We start from the raw sequence: 19,666 nt of genomic DNA, 5'->3' as shown, positions 1-19,666 counted from the left end.
AAGCTTCTACTAATATATTGTAGAAACGTCATTTTCTGTAAAGTTGAATGATACATCATTAGTGGAAGAGCGACTAGCATGCTAGCTGTGCCTTGTAGCTTCTTATAGATACACACATACACGAATGTGGCCATGATAAAACTAAGTGTACCAACCATGTCATCTCCTGGGCACTGTAGTTTAGCATTATATAATGTGTAATGGTTACTGATTTATAAATTAAAGTTATTATAAAGTGTTACAAAAAGGGGACAAAGAAAGTAGACAGAGAACCCAATCAGACAAATGAGACAAAACTATATACTTTGTCATTTATTTATTGAGAAAAATGATCCAGTCGTACATACCTGTATGTGAATCTTTGCTTTGACTATTTGGTGCGACCCCCTTTTGCATCAAAAACTGCAGGTAAACATTTCCCATAACTGGTGATCATTCCTGCACAAACTCTTGTAGGAATTTTAGCCTTTTCCTCAGTACAAAACTGCTTCAAATCTGTGATGTTGGTGTGTTTCCTCATACGAACAGCTTGATTCGGCTCCTTACACAACATATCATTTTAATTAAAATCTGGAGTTTGACTCGGCTAAAACAGTTCTTCTATAACCATTCTTTGGTAGAGCAACATGTGTGCTTGGGGTTGTTGTCTCACTGCATGACCCACTTTCTTCTGAGATGCAGTTCTCAGATGTCCTGACATATTCTGTTAGAATTTGCCGGAAGAATTTATTGTTCCATCAATGAAGGCAAGCTGTGCTGGCTCAGATGCAACAAAACAGGCCCAAACCATGATACTACCACCACCATGTTTCATAGATGAGAGAAAATTCCTATGCTCAAATTTCGTTAAGCATAACACTTCTCATGTAAAAATGAAAAAGCTATATTCTTTAGCCACCTGCAGATGACCAGCGATATTCTTTATGGAGAGCAGCGGCTTTCTTCTTGCAGCTCTGCCATAGACACCATGGTTGTTCAGTGTTTTCCTGATGGTGGACTCATGAACGTTAACATTAGCTAATGCGAGTACAGCATAGTTGTAGAAGTTTTAGTAGAAGTTACTTTACAATCTTGCAGACTTACAATTCTTGCTTTTGGAGTGATCTTTGCTGGTGGACCCCTTCTGGGGAAGGTCTTGACTTTCCTCCATTTGTACACAATCTGAGGAGTCAAAATGTGGAGTCCAAACTCTTTAGAGGTGGTTTTGTATCCGTTTCCAGCCTGATGAGCAATACTCTTTTTTAGAGGTCCTCATAGATCTCCTTTGTTCGTCCCATGATACACTTCCACAAACATGATCAAACTTTAATAGATCCCTGTTCTTTAAATATAACAGGGCAGACAGTGGCACCATTGATTAAAACCACCTCTGAACAGAGGGACTCTAATTTCACCTTCAAATTAAAGGTGTATTGAGCACTATTTGAAAAACTCTTTTGAACACAGTGTCCCAAAACACACTTGTAACAGTAAAGGTCATGTGTAGTAATTATAGAGAGAAGAGAGCGTTTAATTTGAGTGCACAGGACGGATACTAGCAGATTGATTATAGATAGAGAGAGATGTCAGATAAAAAGAGAACAATCAAAGAAAAAAATGCACAGTGCATCTTTAAGTGCTACTTACTTTTGTCACTCACAGATATGTAATATAGGAACGCTATCCTGAATAAATGTGCGACAAAGAAAATATTTTTGTTTGATTGGATTCTCTTTGTCTACTTTAAGGACTTTTGCAAAAATCCTGGGTGATATTTATGCAAAAAAATATAGGAAATCCTAAATGTTTCTCAAGTTTTCAAGCCTATATTGTATTTATCATGTTCATTATATCAGTAAAATGTGAAATGCGACAGAGCTGAGGCTGTAGAAAGTGAATGGACTTGATTACCACATCTATTTTTTCTCTAATAGAATCCATCTATAATAACATGATTTTCAAGAGTCAGCCAATGCCAAACACCAAAATGCAGTTATAAGCAGTTTAAATCACTAGATTCAGTCAGATTTACTGAATAGAAAGTGCTGTTTTTGTGTCTGTCGCTGTCTCTTTCAAACAATGAGTGAGTAGTTCACTCCAGTATTTTATTTTACTTTATAAAAGCCTATATTATGAAATACTTTCATGAATTTTTTTTTTGTGCTTTTTTCGATTAGTCTTTGGCAATGGCAGAACTTTTCTTGAATTTATGTTTATGAGTCCCGAAGTCAATGTGCATTGTGAAACTGGCGTAACCAAGCTTTGAAACGTTGGTTTTAAAAGACTACTGAAGAAAACTCCTGTTGTTGCAGACTTTTTGCAAATCAGTTAGCGTTAGCCTCATTAAGCTAATGGTTTTTTTTTTTACATGAAAGCTGTTGTGTGAAATGTTCAAATAAGTTAAGTAAACTTATTTAATTTTATGTCATGATAGTAGGGTGATTCATTAGTGATATTTAATTGTAGGCTTTGTGAAGTTCAAATGTTAGCATGTTGGTGTGGTTGTTAGCATGCTCGCTGCTCAGTGTTTACATACAGTCACACACCTCGTGCTAATGCACTCATTTATCACTGTGATGTGTAGGAGATGAGCATGCGGCGTGTGCCTGAAGTCAACACACAAGCACTATGTGCATAGTCGCCCTGGTCATGCCCTGATGGGAAATAAAAAAGCCTGGAAGAAAACAGGAGAAATTGCTCTCAAGGTCATTTGAAATCCAACACGAGAGATTTATGAGTTATGCTGTTATACGTTGTTCCACTCTCTTTACCAGCGACCCCTGGGTTTATGTCTAGTGCTAAGTGTAAGTAAAAGTATTGATGAAATAGTGATTTATAGTGATTTATTTTCCATTAAGCTACTGTGCTTTTTAAACTTTATTGATAACTGTATTTTTGATCACATAAAGACAGCCTCAGTTAGCAGAACAGACTTCCTTAAAAATAAAAAATACTGAAAAAAATCCTTATTCGAAGCGTTTGACCAGTAGTGTATATCTTTCATCGTATAGCAGTACTGATTTGGCTATTTTTGAAGCTCTTGATGTTAAGCACGGCCGTCAGTGATGGAAGAGTTAGTTCGATGTTTCTGCACATTTGTTTTTCCTCTGTTCTGTTTTGTATATCTGTCGCTCATCTTGACCCTGCGAGAGAGATCATGAGAACACACTTCAGCTTCAGACTGTCAGACTGCTCAAGTTCGTTGCCCATTTTGTTTACATCTGCGAGACACGTAGCATCAAACGCAGGAAAGCTGACCGGACACAGTCATGATTCACTTTCATATGGACTCTTTATCACAGGAATTCAGAATCAAACGATTTACTTCATAAGCATAGAGTTCATTAAGCTAGTGGGTGTCAAAATGACAAATTCACAGGGATCATCATTTGCATATCTTAATAGAAGATGCTTAAGATGTTCCCTTAAATTCTCAGTAGTCTTCTCTATACTTTAGATGAGCTCTTACATGTAAGTATTACGTCTTTATTCTATCTTGAATTATTTCTCCATTGGATTGAATTGCATTAGTAAGATCTTCATAGCAGTGGAACATGTTGTTATTTTAATATATGCATAATATGCATGTCATTAAAGTGAAAAAAGCATATGCAAATGTGGAAGTTTGTCTGATGATGGATGTTGCATTAATGCATTAAAGTAATTTCACTTTCATTTTGATAATGCATCGTAATTGACTTCCTGAATGAAGAACGTTAAATTCCTATCCCTAATAGTAGATTGTGTTAAAAGTGGATAATTGTACATTATGGCAGGTAATTATCTTAATGAGTGAAGTGCTTGCATGCTGCTGAAGGTCTAGTGAAGTTAATTTCTATTAGCATTTCTATTAGCACAATAAGAGCAGAGGCGTCTGGTGTTATTTATTAGTTTTATTTGACAAATGGCTGGCACGTAATAAGGTGAGTTTAGTTCGAAGACCAACCCAGAGGCTTTTAGATGATGGCCTGCTCATAACAGTGATTTATTGAAATGTAAGCAAATTTATGATTGGTACTTTCCACAAATGTGGTATGGCTTGATGTCCTATTCATGCATTTTATTAACATTTTGACAAATTTAGTGTCGACTGCAGTCCACAAGCTCAAAAATTCAACCCTGTTTCCCAAGTTATTGTAAGAGAAAATGATTAAACTAATATTTTTCTTTAATATCAGCAGCTTCAAGACAACATTGATCCCAAAACATGAACCTAATAAGTTCAAGTTTTGAAACCTTTTTAATGTTTCTGGAATATTTCTGCAGTTGTTTTAACTATGCTATTTATATAAGGTTTAAAATGTCCTAAATTTTTAGTAACAGGGTTAAAATTAAACCAAAAATATTTAACTATATCACTTGCACAATTTCTTGCACAGTTTCTGATGTTTTTATTTCTTTAGTATTATTATTATTATTATTAGAAATAATGTGAAAATGATAGGGTGAAAAAAGATGACTTAGTTTTCATGCTCTGTTTTATGTGGAACGTGGTACTTTTTTCGTTTTTTATTTATTCTAATTATAGTTACAAAGCCTTTTTATATTTTGCAGGCTGCATAACATTAGAGCTGGCTCTGTGACCAGTATTTCTTTCTCTCCCATATTTCTACAGTTTTGATGATCTAATAACACATATGAAACTGTTGATGAAAATGCTCAGATTCTGTTCTCTTTAAAAGCTGTGTTGTGTTTGCTCTGTGTTTCAGAAGCCGTAGCAGTGAAGTTCTGGTCTCTCCTTATCTTGATTGGTTGGGAAGGGCCAGAAGTGAAGCAGGACTGAGTGAAGCAGCGCAGACGCTCTCATTCGGAGATTAGACAACAGAAGAGGCTCCCGCTCTCATCCAGACCAGAGCAGCCGCGTCAAAAGACCAACAGGAAATCCAGTGTGAGGACAGGAAACGCTATGATTGAGAGGATCTGCAGTGGTCTGAGGGACACGGTGTGACGAGCTGGAGCTCTGTTCATGGACAGGTGAATTTCGAGCCGTGTTCATGCTGCTCGCGGAGAGAAGAGCTGCGCTCAGAGTTCAGCTCTGGATTCTTATTGTGCTTCTCTACGGCGGTCAGGTGAGTCAATGACATCCAGAAAAAGTTTCATTTGATGCTTTTTAGCTTTGCAAACTGCAGTCAATACACTTGTTTTACAAGAAAATACTGTTTTAGTCTTTAGTTCAGTTGAGGATATTTTCTTTGTAATTATTGGTGAAATATACTAACAATTTCTGAGCGAAAATGGTTTCTAAGTAAATCCTACAACAACTTTTTTTGTGTGTGTAGTTTGTTGGTTAAAATGGTAGAAACTTAAAAAAAAAGAATATTTTTTTAAATAAAATAAGAGGTTTCTTAAGTTATTATGATAGTTAAAAGAATAAAAAAAGAAGAAAATACAAATTATTTGAAGATTATACAATCTATGCATTCAGTTGCATTTTACTTCCACTTCAAAATGTAATTCAAAATTATTTGTAAATATTTTTAAAATGAAGAAACATTCTTTGAGTGACAATGGTTTCAGAGTGCATCCTTTACAAATGTTTTCTGGCGTAATAATTTGCTTAAAAGTATCCTTCGTTTTTCAAAGTTGTAAATTATTGCAACATTATAAATTCTGCAGACATTTTCGAAATGCATTTTAAAAGTTTTTTTTACTTGCTTAATTCAATGTAAAAATTATTACATGCTTAATTCAATTTGTTACTTGCCGTTTCTTTGTAATTAATAAAACTAAATCACTTTTTGGGCACCGAATTTGTATCATACATCAAATGCTATATCTTGATATTATTATAAACAGATACCTAGGCATATCTCTGCCCATATGTTGTTGTTTAAGCTCTCATATAAATCCACATACCCTGAAAGTCAAGCAGACAGACATGAATCTCTGGAGATTAGCACAGAGAGAGTTCGGCAATGTTGGAGAAACATTGCAAAATATGCTCCAGATATGATCATCTGAGTGTGATTTGTGTAAAGGTCTCTTAAACATTTATGATGTGATTAAACATTTACGATGCAGCCCAACTTATAAAAAGCTATAAAAGAGCCTGTAAAGGCTGGACAGTTTTGCAAGTTGCTATTAAAACCTGTGTGAAAATATAGCCTGGTGCTTTCTTAGTAACAGTTTAACAGAAAGAGGAATCTGATATGTTTTTCACACACTTATCAACTGCAAATTAGTAGTTTTGAAGTGTACAAATTATTGTAAACTATCATTAAAACTGATGCCAAATTTAATTTTATGCTTTTTTAATAATTGTATGTTAAAAAAAAAAAAAAAAAAAAAAAAAAAAAAATATATATATATATATATATATATATATATATATATATATATTTAGTTTTATTTATTTTTTTTCAAACATACAATTATTAAGAAAGCATAAAATTAAATTATATATAATTAAATTTTATATAAATATATATGATTAAACCAATGCACAAAAGATTCTAAAATACAAAAGTGTCTGTGTGCATTTTGGTCACTTTCTCAATTGTGTCAAATGTCAGCATATACAGTTTTGTGCAATCTTTGTGAGCTCAGTAGAATTACAGTGCATTTGATGAAGTTATAACCCTCCCTGTCTGCGCAGATATTTCTAAGATTTGTTAACAGTTCGGTGAAAGTTCTGAGTAAATCTTATATAGCAAATTAAACAGATTTTGCTGAATATTATGAAACAGAAGTGAGATGTTGACTTTTAACCTCAAAATAGGGTTTTGTCCAGCAAATCCTGTTATTTGTACATATACTGTCATTTCAGGAGGATGGTGCTCGTTTATTATGTGTTCATTTTTATGTGCATAAAGTGCTCTTGTAGTAATACAGTTCCTCATATAAATATTAGTAAGGTTCTTGTTAAACATACTGGTTTTTCTATTAAAAATAGTGTCTTAAATACATAACTCACTTTAAATATTATTTAATATAGATTTACTTAATATTAGTAAGTTGTGTTAAATATAGTAAAATCTTTATCAGTGTTTTATTACATCTAGTCCTACTTAGGATAGAAACATTAAACCCAAGTGAGTAACAAGAACGCATCCAAGCAACTGACATTCAAGAGTTGGCTTTCCAAATGAGGAAGAATGTAAATATTTATCTGTTCATTGTAGCAGAGATGAAAATGTGTTTAATATCACCTCCAATGGCAAGCACACAGTGATTAGTCAAGTCCTAATAAAACAAGTTTCAAACGAGAAACTTCTAAAAATGCACAGTTGGTGACTAAAAGCTTGATAAAGCTAAAAGACATGTTTAAGAGAGCAACATAGAGAACATTTATAAATACTGCCATCTTGTGTATGAAAAGGTGCCATTAATGGTACATCTGCTGTACACCAGCCCAATGAAAACATAAGATCTCATTAGGACTTATAGTGCAATACTAAATCCACACATTACCAGCAAGTAAATGTCATGTATTATGGTTTTGTAAAGGTCACAGGCTCCATGCTGGATGATCTGATCTATAAACGTGGTGAATATCAAGAGAACTGCACACGGTTCCTGAAAGCCACTTTTCCTACTGGAACTGGTGAGTGAAACCAGTTGAAATGTGTAGATATAGATATATTTCTATACACAAACACACACATACAGATTATACTATCTCTTGTACAAATCACCCTATAGGAATTTTCTGCAATGGAGCATTTGATTTTTTTGCGTGTTGGCCACATTCATCTCCTGGGATCGTGTCTGTACCCTGCCCTCCTTATTTACCTTGGATCAACGAAGGTCACTTATTCTGTTCTAGTTCAACACTTTTGTCTAATTATACTGTAGTTAAAGAGTTAAAGAGTTAGTTGTGTCATTGCATCTTGTAGCATTATTTTGTGAACTAAAACTAAAATAATAATTATCAGTCTCTTCTGCTCACCAAGGCTGCATATATTTGATATAGTAAGATAGTAACATTGTAACAATTATTTTTAACATATAAAATGCCTGTTTATGTATTAATATATATTTTAGAAAGTAGATCTGTGATGGCAAAGCTAAAGTACCAAATCAGCATATTAGGAGACACTGAAGACTGGAAGTAGTGATGCTGAAAATTCTGCTTTGATAATGGAAATAAACTACATTTTATAATTTATTTACATAGATTGTAATAATATTTCACTGTTTTTACTGTACCAAATAAATGCAGTCTTGGTGAGCAGAAGAGACTTCATTCAAAAACATTAAAAAAAAAAAAAAATTCTAATGATTGTTTGACTGATAATGTATCATTTTCTAATTAGACAGAAATTTATGGTGGTCATTTTCAGGTGCTACTGGAAACGTGTACAAGGAATGCACGGTCAACGGGACTTGGAAAACCGAGGAGAATTCCAGCACCATATGGAGAAATCAGTCAGAATGTGAAAACGATTCTTTTTTCAAGTCCAAGGTAAATACTGCTACAATACACGCATGGTTTCCATCACGGAATGATTTTTACAACAGTATCCTTCATACACAGGAAGAAGAAGTGTTTCGGCAGTCTGTGTTGAGAGTCTTGTCCATTGTAGGATACTCTCTGTCATTTTCCTCTCTTTGCTTGGCTGTTCTGATCATGAGTCTTCTGAGGTGAGCGGTGTTCTGCAGGGCTTGGTGTTTGGTCCCCTTAAGTTTCTAAATGTAACTGATACAGTTGCTTGCAATAATGGTATCCTTCACTATTTCTCAAAACACTTTAATCATAATCTCACTGGTTAACGCTGGATTCTGTACCATTAGTCATACAGATTACAATAAACCATTGAATTATTGGGATTGTAGACATTCTATCCTGTTCACTATGTTGACATCTCGCCAATGTTCTCTGTCACTGTACTTACATAATTCGATTTATTTTTGTACTTACATTTCCAAGCGTTGTTTTCATTAATCAAATCGATTCCATTCTGTCCTGTCCGGTCATTTATTCTGTTCCAGCCCAGAGCTGGCTTCAGATATCTGATATCCTAATTTTATTTGTCCCTGACCAAGAAATAAATGATTTTTACCTGTTGTTTTCAGGAAGCTTCACTGTACGAGGAACTACATCCACATGAATCTCTTTGTATCATTCATATTTAGAGCCATAGCAGTAATTATCAAAGAGGTTATATTACAAGTCGTGTATAAAAACATGCCCAGGGATGAGATCGGTTGGAGCAGCTACACAAATTCTACGGTACAGAAACATTTGTTTATGTGTCTGTTTTTTTTTTTTTTTAGTTTGGCAGAATTATTTCAAGGAGTTACATCTGAGCAAGTCTACAAAACTTACTGAATTTTATCAAATAAATAACTAAATAAATAGAGTAATATAAATGTTCACCTTCTAGATTTCATTCGTCTGCAAGGCTTCAAAGGTGTCGCTGGAATATTTTGTTGGGTGTAATTACTTCTGGCTGTTAGTGGAGGCGATATTTCTGCACATGCTGCTGTTCACTGCAGTTCTGACCAGGAAAAGACTTCTTAAGAAATATATGGTTATAGGATGGGGTGAGACTTGATTTTACTACATAGAAATGTGACCCTGGAGCACAAAACCAGTCTTAAGTCTCTGGGGTATATTTGTAGCAAGAGCCAAAAAAACATTTTGGGTCAAAATTATAGATTTTTCTTTTATGCCAAAAATCAATATGATATTATTATATCATGATATCATGTTCCCTGAAGATATTTTGTAAATCTTCTACCATAAATATATCAAAACGTAATTTTTGATTAGTGATATGCATTGCTAAGACTTCATTTGGACAACTGTAAAGGTGATTTTCTCAATATTTTGATTTTTTTGCATCGTCAGATTCCAGATTTTCAAATAGTTGTATCTCAGACGAATATTGTACGATCCTAATAAACCTTACATGAATGGAAAGATTATTTATTGAACTTTCAGATAATGCATACATCTAGATTTCAACAATTTGACACTTAAGATTGATTTTGTGGTCCAGGGTCACAAATGCTCTTTCCTTTTTATTTTCTTTAAACATATGTCATACATTTAAATATGACTCATTAATTCTCCCACTTTATCCGATGAACCCGTTCAGGAACTCCATTACTGTTTGTGATTCCCTGGACTGTTGCCAAAACTTTGTATGAAAATAAAAGGTATGTGCCTGTTTTACTTCTGAGTGACACTTTAAACAGCGGTTTTGTATGTAATACAGAAAACCATTTGGGTGAGGAGATATTTTATGGTGGAATAAATGTTCTTGGTAATGATATTCACTGAAAAAAATGGAGTAGGATTAACTTTAAAACTATTTGCATTCAGAAATTAATATTACATTTCACAAATAATTACTTAGATACACATTTAATTAAAATTGCATTGTCTTGTTAAATGTACTCCAGTGATCTTGTCATGTATAGTATATAAAACTAAACATAAATGTTTTTTTTTAATATAATGACATTATATTTCTTAATAAATAATTGTTACTATAATTCAAATAAAGCATTTATATATAATGCATTATAAATAATAATATGTTTCCTTTTTTTAAAGCTGTTGGTTAAATAACATCAGTTGGATCTGGTGGATAATTAGAGGCCCATTAACTTTATCAGTGATTGTGAGTATAATGCCTTATGAATTTCATTTAAAATGGCTTGTTTTTCTTTTGTAGTTGTTTTCTTTTGATGCCATATTTAATGTGAAGACTGTGGAAGGAGAAAATCAGGGTTAGTTGGTTTACATCTGTTCTGCTGTGATGCTGTAATGCTGATTTCACTGTAGTTGAAGTCGTTCCTCGTGTTTCACGTCTCATGCTGGTCACAAGCTCATGGGAACGAGCCGGAAAACATGACATTTACAACAGACGAAACGGGTCATTTGCATCACCACTGATTCTGTATAAGAAATATTCAAAATGTGTTTGATCCCTTTATTCAGAGGCAGATCATCATAATACATGTACACATATAAATCATTTTGTAATAAATTGTGTGTATTTAAAGCGGTCATCGGATGCCCATTTTCCATAGTTTGATATGATTCTTTAAGTTCTTAATGAAAAGTCTATAACATACTTTGGTTCAAATTTCTCAATGGTGGTGTAAAACACAGCAAGCCGTTTTAGTGCATGTTCCTTTAAATGCAAATGAGCTCTGCTAACCCCGCCCCTCTCTTCTGAGCTGCTCTCTGAGAGACTGTAAACTTTAGCCGCATTCATTGTGAAACTTGCTAACTAGTACATTGTTAGGAAAGGCGATTTGCAAATATTCATTCAGAAAAAAAACCTTATACTCACATTTTCTGGAGCTAAAGCTGGATCACGAATGATTTGTGCGAACATAGACGCATTTAGGTAAATCGGGGGACACATTCATCTTCAGAAACAAAGACTGATTCCACTGTCAATCAACAATCGTGGGAGGGGCCTGTGCAGGAATCTGAGAATCGGCTTGATATGTGAAAGGAGTTTGGATTTATCAATATTTTTTTTTCAAAAAAGCACTGCATTATATCGTGGATGTGTGCACATTTCAGTTCAAACAACATGTACAAGTAAATTTGGCATCCGATGACCACTAATTAATTGATGTAATTTAGAGTATTAAAAAATAATAATAACTAAATAATTGTTTGATAAAATTGCATCAGAATTCAGTAAAATTAAATATTGATGAAATATAGGCTATTAAAAATTATAAAATAAAAACTTAATTAACACCCCCCCCCCCCCCCCGAAAATGGTGGATTGTCAGTTTATAAATATACATAATGTGAAATCAAATAAACTTTTTGACATTAATTTAAATTAAATTAAATGCATTTTGATTAAATATAGAGTAATAAACTAAATCAATAATTAATTACCACTCAGTCCTGCTGAAAAAAGATACTTATAGTATAAGAAAATGTGAATCAAATGTTGATGTAATCATACACTCACTTGTCTTTCAGGTCATATTTTGCATTTTTCTGAAAATCATCAGACTTCTGCGTTCTAAGTTAAAGGCTGACCAGGTGAAGTTCACTGACTACAGATACAGGTTAGTCACTGCTTATCTCAAATATGTTTGTTCATATAAAACTGATGGTGACGAGACTCATTTCATGTGGTTTGCTTCCTTTTCTCAGTTTAGCCAGAGCAACGCTTGTGTTGATTCCTCTGCTCGGGGTCCATGAAATCGTCTTTACATTAATTATAGACGAATCAGTTGAGGGAAACATCCGCTACGCTCGAAACTTCATCAATCTGTTCCTGAGCTCTTTCCAGGTGACTGGAAAACTGCTGTTTTTTACTTTCTGACTAGATAGTTGAAAAAAATATTGTTTAATTCAGAAATTGTCCGTAAATTTCACCAGTGATTACAAAAAGGCAACTAATTTGAAAAAAAAAGATTTTTTTTTTTACTTTAAAACTTTGTAAATATTATGTACAACTTAGAAAAATCATTTTTATATTGTATTTTGCCTCACCAGAACCTTTAACTGTAAGCTTTATTGTTCAACAGGGATTTTTAGTTGCAGTGCTGTACTGCTTTGCAAATGGAGAGGTACGTTTGGTGAAGATATTTGAACTTTAACCCTCATAATGCATTTAAAATCTTGATACTATTTTCACATTTCTGTTCTTATATTTTATAATTAATCTCATCAGCAGCTTCTCAATAATGAGTTAAAGTGAAAAGAAAAAAAATGCTAAATTTTAAATGTTATTATGTTAGTGTCATGTTGTTACTGCATTTACACCTTTTTCATTAATTAAAAAATTTGAAATTATTTGAAATTTATACACATGCACCACATACACATATCTACAGTAGTTTTTTTCCACACACTGACGATTTTTCATGTTGCAATTGTTCGTCAGCAGATGTACATATTCTTGTTTATCATCAAAATTTAGTAGCCTACCAAAAGTGTGTAAAATAAAATCTGAAAAAAAAAAAGAAAGAAAATGGTGCATTTTGAGGATCTTAAAGCACTTGCAAAGTTTCGTTCCCTTACTAAAAAGGTTAAGTGTGAGAATATCTTTCACCATAGACCTAACTTTGGTCACACGTCCTCCAGGTCCAGGCTGAGCTGAAGAAGAGGTGGCAGCTGTTCATGTCCTCCAATCACTTTGAGGCGCACAACTGCTTTGCAGACATTCACCCCAAACACCTGTGGAAGTGCTCACAAAAGAGACCCAGACAAACCACAGAACAGAGCGGATCCAATGAGGAGGGAAGCCACGCCCCCACACAGGGACATCCGCTGCAGGTGACCGTCCAATCAGCAGAGGATTTGCAGTGTGGGCGGAGCTTCGGCCTGGAGTTTTACACGAGGAAGAGCCTCTCCAGCAGCGATGGGGAAATGACTTTAGGAGAGACAATGGAGGAGATCATAGAGGAGAGTGAGTTTTAACGTCTGTCATCGGCCCCAGTTTCACAATGGTTTTTCTATAAATATGTAAATAAGGAGATATATATTAACCACTGTAAATGGCTTCAATGATGTTTTTGATACCTGATTTTTGTATGTGTATACACAGTAAGGCAAGATGTTTGGATGGAGCTCCACAATCTGAGCTTCGAAATTCTCAACAAATTTCTTTTGTTGGTCAAATTAAACATTCAAACATTAGTTTATTAAACAACAAGATTAGAGGAAACATATAAGGACTGTGACTGAAAACAGCCCATGAATAATGATGCTCTAATACAACACACATTACCTGCTTCTTCATCTTGATCATTGGATTTCAACTGGTTACGATTTTACATTGGATATTAATATAGAACCAAAACTAATGTATAAAGACAACAGTAAAGTCTTGAAATTCATTAATGTTGCCATAGATCGAACAATATCTTAAAGTGGTAATATTATCATATTTATTTTCCTAACTATGCTAGATACAGTAAAATTGTTAAATTGTTGCATTTAGATTTGCATTTTTTAATGCATTTTTTTTTTTCAAAATGCAACAGTTGAGAGCCACTTTTTAACATTGCAAAGGCAGTGCAATTAAATTAACAACATCTTAATTTTTATGCATGCACTGTATACTATAATTAGTACCACTAGAAGACTAAAATGAAACCGTTTGCATGACTGTTCCATATTGCGTTTTATTCATGAGCAAATGAGTGGGAAGCAAAATTGTGTATTATTTACATAATTTGCATGTGGTTTCACAGCACATGGTCGGCGATAATTGTGAATGTGAACCCTTTTTTTGCCAGTGATCTGATTGTATCTTTGTATTTCACTGTAACTAAATGTCAAGATATGTAGCTTTTAACTGTCCATTTCATTTCATGTTTTCTACCGCAGCATTATAACATGTATATTCCATGGCACATATTGTATTGAAATATTGGTCAACACATGACAGCAGAAATCAAAAGTATTACAGTGCACATGAAACAGAGAGAATCACATCGCAGTAAAATGCAAACCAAAAACAAACAAAGATTATTGCTTCTTCTCTTTGAGCCGCTCTTGGACCTTTTGTGGTTTGTCAAACTGAATCAGACGGAGGATGTTCTTATTGTCCATGACTCCTTGAATGAACTCGCCCTCCGTTATTTTACCTGATGATACAGAGAAAATGCACTCTTCAAAACTCAATAAAGCTTATTCTGTTAAAGGGGATGGATCTATGTCACACATTTACACTTAAACTCACTTACCGTTTTCTTTTTTCCCGAAGAAGTCCCAAATTTTATCTGTTCGTTTTTCAGGAGTATTCTCATCATCCGGAAGGTTTTTCTGGTCTTCTTTGGAGATCATGTTGAATATTGACTGCAGAGAAGAGCACATATTCTGATGGCAGTACATTACAATCAGTGCTGGATGTAATCTGGATTACTCCCATAATTTTCCTTTCAAATATATTATACCACTTATTTACATCCAGTTTTAAGGGCCTACACACAAAAGCAATTTTCAATCGAAAGTAATGGACCACAGTTTGTATGCAAGTAATCATTCTGTGCTAGTTTTCACCTTGACTATTTCATGCATCTCGTTTTTGGTGATGGTGCCGTTCCTGTCTACATCGTACAGAGCGAAGGCCCACTCCAGCTTCTCCACGGTCTTCCCTGAGGAGGTCAGATGCAGAGCCACAATGTACTCTTTAAAGTCCAGCGTCCCGTCGCTGTCGGCGTCGAAGCTCCTGAAGACGTGCTGAGCGTAAGCCTTGGGATCGGCGTCGGGGAAGAAGCTGGCGTAGATGCTCTCAAACTGCTCTCGACTGATGCGGCCCGTCGGACACTCGTTCAGAAACTTCTGGTACCATGCATACAGCTGCTCCTCGCTGTACTTGGTGTTCATCTTCAGCTCCTCCAGAAGCTCTTTGGAAAGCGCTCCACTTTTAGCATTGCCCATTTTGCGAAGTGTGACCAGTGTTCAAGATAATGGCACTGTCTGCTATTTAAACTCAACTGAGGATTAAAGAGGACAAAGTGATTATAGCTGGAGCGTCTTTTGATTTGATAGTTGGCAGACAAGGAGTTAGTCTTGAAGGACTATGAGCTTATGTAACAGCAGGAGACCTCCTGATCTTATTTGATGCATTCGGATTACACCACAATATGGCAGTAGCTGTTACAAAACCAGTTTACCCGGGTGATGTTTGCATACGTGTTAATTAAAGTTCCCATTTTGCAGTGAGTGCATACAAATGTAATGTAGGATTAAAATCAATCTACAGTACAGATTACGAAACGCCACTTTTACTATTTTTTGTTTTTAAGCGTGCACACAATGCACTCTTAAAAATAAAGGTGCTTCACCATGCCATCGAAGAAGATTTTTGTCTAAATCGTTTCAGGTTTACGAAGTGTTTCAACACTGCATCAACTACTGATGAACACATTCATGATTATTATAATAGTCACTCAGTTGGTTATTTTATCATTTATTACTTTGGAAGACGTTTGTCTTTCAAAAACATTAGAATGCTAATTCATCAACTTTTTTTGCCATTTGATCCTCTAATATATTGATCCTCACCTTATATGTTTTTATTTGAAGTACCCCTGAGATTAAAAAAATATATATATATTTTTTATTAATTCATTATCAGATTTGTATGTGCATGGTTCTCTGACATTAGTTATGGTCACATTGTATATGTTTACCTGCCATATTATTATTATTTTTTTCAGTAACTGTTTTATTTGTTTTATTACATTTCCTTAAATATTAGCTTTTCATTTAAACCCTCTGCAGTTCCTTAAGAAATGCAGTATGGGAAACTTTGACGTAAAGTTTGGTGAACTTTCTGTTGTTGATAACAAGAGAGCATATTTTCTTACCCCTTGTATTTTTTTTTTTTTTTATCGATATGGTACAAGGTTATCCTATCATTGTGAAAAATGAGATAATCTCAAAGTAAGGTTTACATACATGAACATTTATCAAGGTCCGTATCTTGCATACATATGTTGTACATGCAAATGTAATATAAGATTAAAATTATAGATAAAGAGCTTGTAACAAATAGTTACCATATAGTGAATAATATTCAGATGAAAAGTACATTATATGTTGTTACAATTAAAAAAAATAATAATATTATGGTACAATATTACTAATGAATATACAATTAAAATGTGTGTGGGTGTGTGTGCACACTATTATTTTTAGTAACTATTTTTATATTAATAACATTAAATATGTTTTATAAAAGTAATGTATAAACTAATTAAATGTATTTATATTAATCATTTAGATGTTATAATCTGTAATGTTAACTTAATATTACATTATATTATTGTATATTATAAAATGCACAAAACATGACATTCGTCACAGGAATTTAGGAAGACACATGACGCTCATGAGCAGAGTCATGCACGTGGAAAGTGCTGATGTCATACTATAATCGATTAGCATGACCTGCAGATGGGGGCGGGTTGATGAAGCCACGCCTCCATTAACCTGAAATCGAACTGAAAAACATGAAATCTTTACGATTATAATAAGAAGCGCCAGTGTAGTGCAACTGTGATCGCAAAGCATCATAAACGCGCGCTCCTGATCATCTTCATCTTTATCATCGTCATCATCATGTCTGAGCGCATCGGGTTCATCACGCGCGTGCAGAGCTTCAGCGCCTGCCATCGCTTACACAGGTAAGTTATTGAGAGCAAATCAACAACGACTAACAATCCACGGTTTGCTTTGTGGTCGAAAGTGTGTCTGTTTTTGTGTCGATATCGCAGTAGGGTTCTGCATACATCCGCTGAACGCTGTGTTTGTCATTGTAACTTCGCATAGTGAACCTTTCTCAATTCAACATCAATATATGAGCACAGGTTTGGATTAACCCATGCACATCAGCCCAAAAAATCAATCTGAATTCTGAATAATACTTGCAAACTGTTGCGGGAAGACCGACACGTGTTGCGTCATCACGACGGAATTATGGGAAATGTAGTTTCACCAGCACGACTAAATGTTAACAGCTGCTTATTTCAAGTCATTGTCAAAAGTATTAATTTAAATAATAATAATAGCTATTAGTAGTAGAAGTAGTAGGGGTGGTGGTTGTATTTAATGTCTGTTCACGTATTTATTTTAGCAAATCATTAAGTGACGAGGAGAACAAAAGAATATTTGGAAAATGCAACAATCCTAATGGTCATGGTCATAACTACACAGGTGAGTTATCATACATGATCACATGCATTGTTAACCTTCGTGATGCTTATTTCTCATATATTTCATTCATGCACACATGTAAACAAGTTTTTTGTTATTTATATTTTTCTAGTTGAAGTGACAGTTCGGGGAAAGGTACGTTACAACTATGTTAGGAAAAAATAAATGCACATTTTAATACTAAAGGATCTGGTGAATTGTGAATTGTTAATATTCGTGCATGTATAAAATGGTTATTTGTTTTGATAGATTGACAGAAACACAGGAATGGTGATGAATCTTACTGATCTGAAGGACAATATTGAGGTACGGTCGCCTACACTTAACAAGAAATAAAAAAAAGCTTACATTTTTAATAAGTTATGTTTGTTTTTAGGAGGCCATCATGAAACCTCTTGACCATAAAAATCTGGATCTGGATGTGCCGTATTTTGCTGATGTTGTCAGGTATGACTCTCTTTCTGCCACATACAGTATCTGTCACAATACACTCCTTTTAATGACATTTTCATGTTTATTTGTGTCACGCAGCACCACAGAAAACCTGGCCGTGTTTATTTGGGAGAGTATGGTGAAGCTTCTCCCTCCTGACAGCTTGTATGAGATCAAAATATATGAAACGGACAAAAATATTGTGTTTTACAGAGGGGAATAGAGTAGGACTCTCAGTACAGCAGCGCACAGTGATTGATTTCAAGAAAGTGTATTAGGTGAGAGCGACACCTGCTGTGTTTCACTGCATTATGGGATTTATGTAAGTCACTGGGAATTTGGCTCAGCTGTCCAGCCTTTGAGATTGATCCTATTACACAGAGATTACACACACACACACACACAAAACCTTTTTTCAAATTAGCAGTCTTCTCCTCTATGCCCATCGTCTAAATGGACCCATATTCATCCTCAAAGTAAGAATGTTTGAACATTCATACATGAATGTTTAAAAAAATATATATATAATATAAAAATTTTAGTACTTAAATACCTTTTAGTGCATTTTACTTATATATCCTTTCATTTTCTCAATGAATTTCCAAAAAAAAAGTTCATTGCATTTCCAATAGATGGCGCAACAAGTGTGTCAGATTTCATTCCAATAAAGTTTTGCCACCAAAAACCTGTATATCAAAATTTAAATCTCTGTTACTGAGGAAAAGATGCTATACATTTGAATGTTTTATGGTTTTTGATATTTGACTGTGCTTCTGTTTTGAAGATTAAACTGTACACCAGCATCTATCCGGACTGATTCATGTCTGTGTGGTTTATATTTGGGGAAATGCTTGGCAGAGAATGCATCACAATGACTTGAAATAAAAAGATGTTGCATGATATATGAACCTCACTGAAGTGAGGATTATCAGTGATGAAGAGTAAACCTAACTGATTTACATGCACTCTTCAAACACCACGAGTGAAGAAAAGTCCTGCTGTTTGGTATTATGCTTCTCTTGACATGCGTCTAATTTTGGGAGGTGATCTGTCCAGGTGGAATTGGTGCTGGTTGTCTGTCTGGATATATCAGTGTAGACCCTGGCACGCATGCATGTGTGTTTACACTGCTACGGCACCTGGCTAGGATCACCATTAACATGGAGTAAAGTTTGACATAGAAATGTCTCATATCACTTGCCAGACCGAAACATTGCATTTAAAGGAGTAGTTCAGCTAAAATAAAAATGTGCTAACTCTCAGGCCATCCAGGATTTAGATGTGTTTGTTTCTTCATCAGATTTGGAGAAATCTAGGGAAAAGCTCTGTGTTTGTAAGAAATAAATACGTCATTAAGACCTTTTCAGCTTCAAACCCTTGCTTCGGGTTAGAATAAGAGTCCATAATTCATAACGCTTCTCTAGTGGAAAAGTCCATCCCCTGTCATCTCTCACATCAATATCCACATTAAAACATTTGTTTAAAGCTGTTTTGGCATGTAAACTGAGCTTGTTAGGTGCAGATTTCTCTCCTGATTCAGACCAGACCACTTGTTATGGATTATATATTCATTAATGATGCATTTGTTTATTACAAATATTCAGCTTTTGTCTTCTCAATACATTATCTGATGGACTGGAGGGCTCTGGATTA

The 19,666-nt window shown here is 34.5% G+C and overlaps 3 protein-coding genes across 3 annotated transcripts; 2 read left to right on the top strand and 1 right to left on the bottom strand.

The window, feature by feature from the left end:
• Positions 1-3,256: 3,256 nt before the first annotated feature.
• LOC127969394 (glucagon-like peptide 2 receptor) lies at positions 3,257-14,594 on the top strand. The gene is made up of 14 exons (XM_052571315.1): positions 3,257-3,450; positions 4,689-5,048; positions 7,426-7,522; positions 7,621-7,725; positions 8,262-8,383; positions 8,456-8,562; positions 8,995-9,151; positions 9,306-9,465; positions 10,023-10,083; positions 10,484-10,550; positions 11,885-11,973; positions 12,062-12,200; positions 12,439-12,480; positions 12,998-14,594. Exons 2-14 carry the CDS (start codon positions 4,974-4,976, stop codon positions 13,331-13,333), a joined length of 1,557 nt encoding a protein of 518 aa, XP_052427275.1. The 5' UTR covers positions 3,257-3,450; positions 4,689-4,973; the 3' UTR covers positions 13,334-14,594.
• rcvrnb (recoverin b) lies at positions 14,262-16,334 on the bottom strand. The gene is made up of 3 exons (XM_052571321.1): positions 14,921-16,334; positions 14,605-14,716; positions 14,262-14,505 (listed from the first exon to the last, which is right to left on the bottom strand). The coding sequence occupies exons 1-3, from the start codon at positions 15,299-15,301 to the stop codon at positions 14,387-14,389; spliced, it is 612 nt and encodes a 203-aa protein (XP_052427281.1). The 5' UTR covers positions 15,302-16,334; the 3' UTR covers positions 14,262-14,386.
• A 476-nt stretch (positions 16,335-16,810) lies between these two features.
• Positions 16,811-18,820, top strand: pts (6-pyruvoyltetrahydropterin synthase). Its single transcript, XM_052571322.1, has 6 exons — positions 16,811-17,052; positions 17,502-17,581; positions 17,694-17,716; positions 17,831-17,887; positions 17,958-18,028; positions 18,113-18,820. The coding sequence occupies exons 1-6, from the start codon at positions 16,988-16,990 to the stop codon at positions 18,234-18,236; spliced, it is 420 nt and encodes a 139-aa protein (XP_052427282.1). The 5' UTR covers positions 16,811-16,987; the 3' UTR covers positions 18,237-18,820.
• The last annotated feature ends 846 nt before the right edge of the window (positions 18,821-19,666 follow it).

This window comes from Carassius gibelio, chromosome B12 (genome assembly GCF_023724105.1).
Source record: "Carassius gibelio isolate Cgi1373 ecotype wild population from Czech Republic chromosome B12, carGib1.2-hapl.c, whole genome shotgun sequence".
NCBI classification, from domain to species: Eukaryota; Metazoa; Chordata; class Actinopteri; order Cypriniformes; family Cyprinidae; genus Carassius; species Carassius gibelio.
The sequence above is the reverse complement of the archived record's forward strand: the minus strand, read 5'-3'. Positions and strand labels throughout refer to the sequence as shown.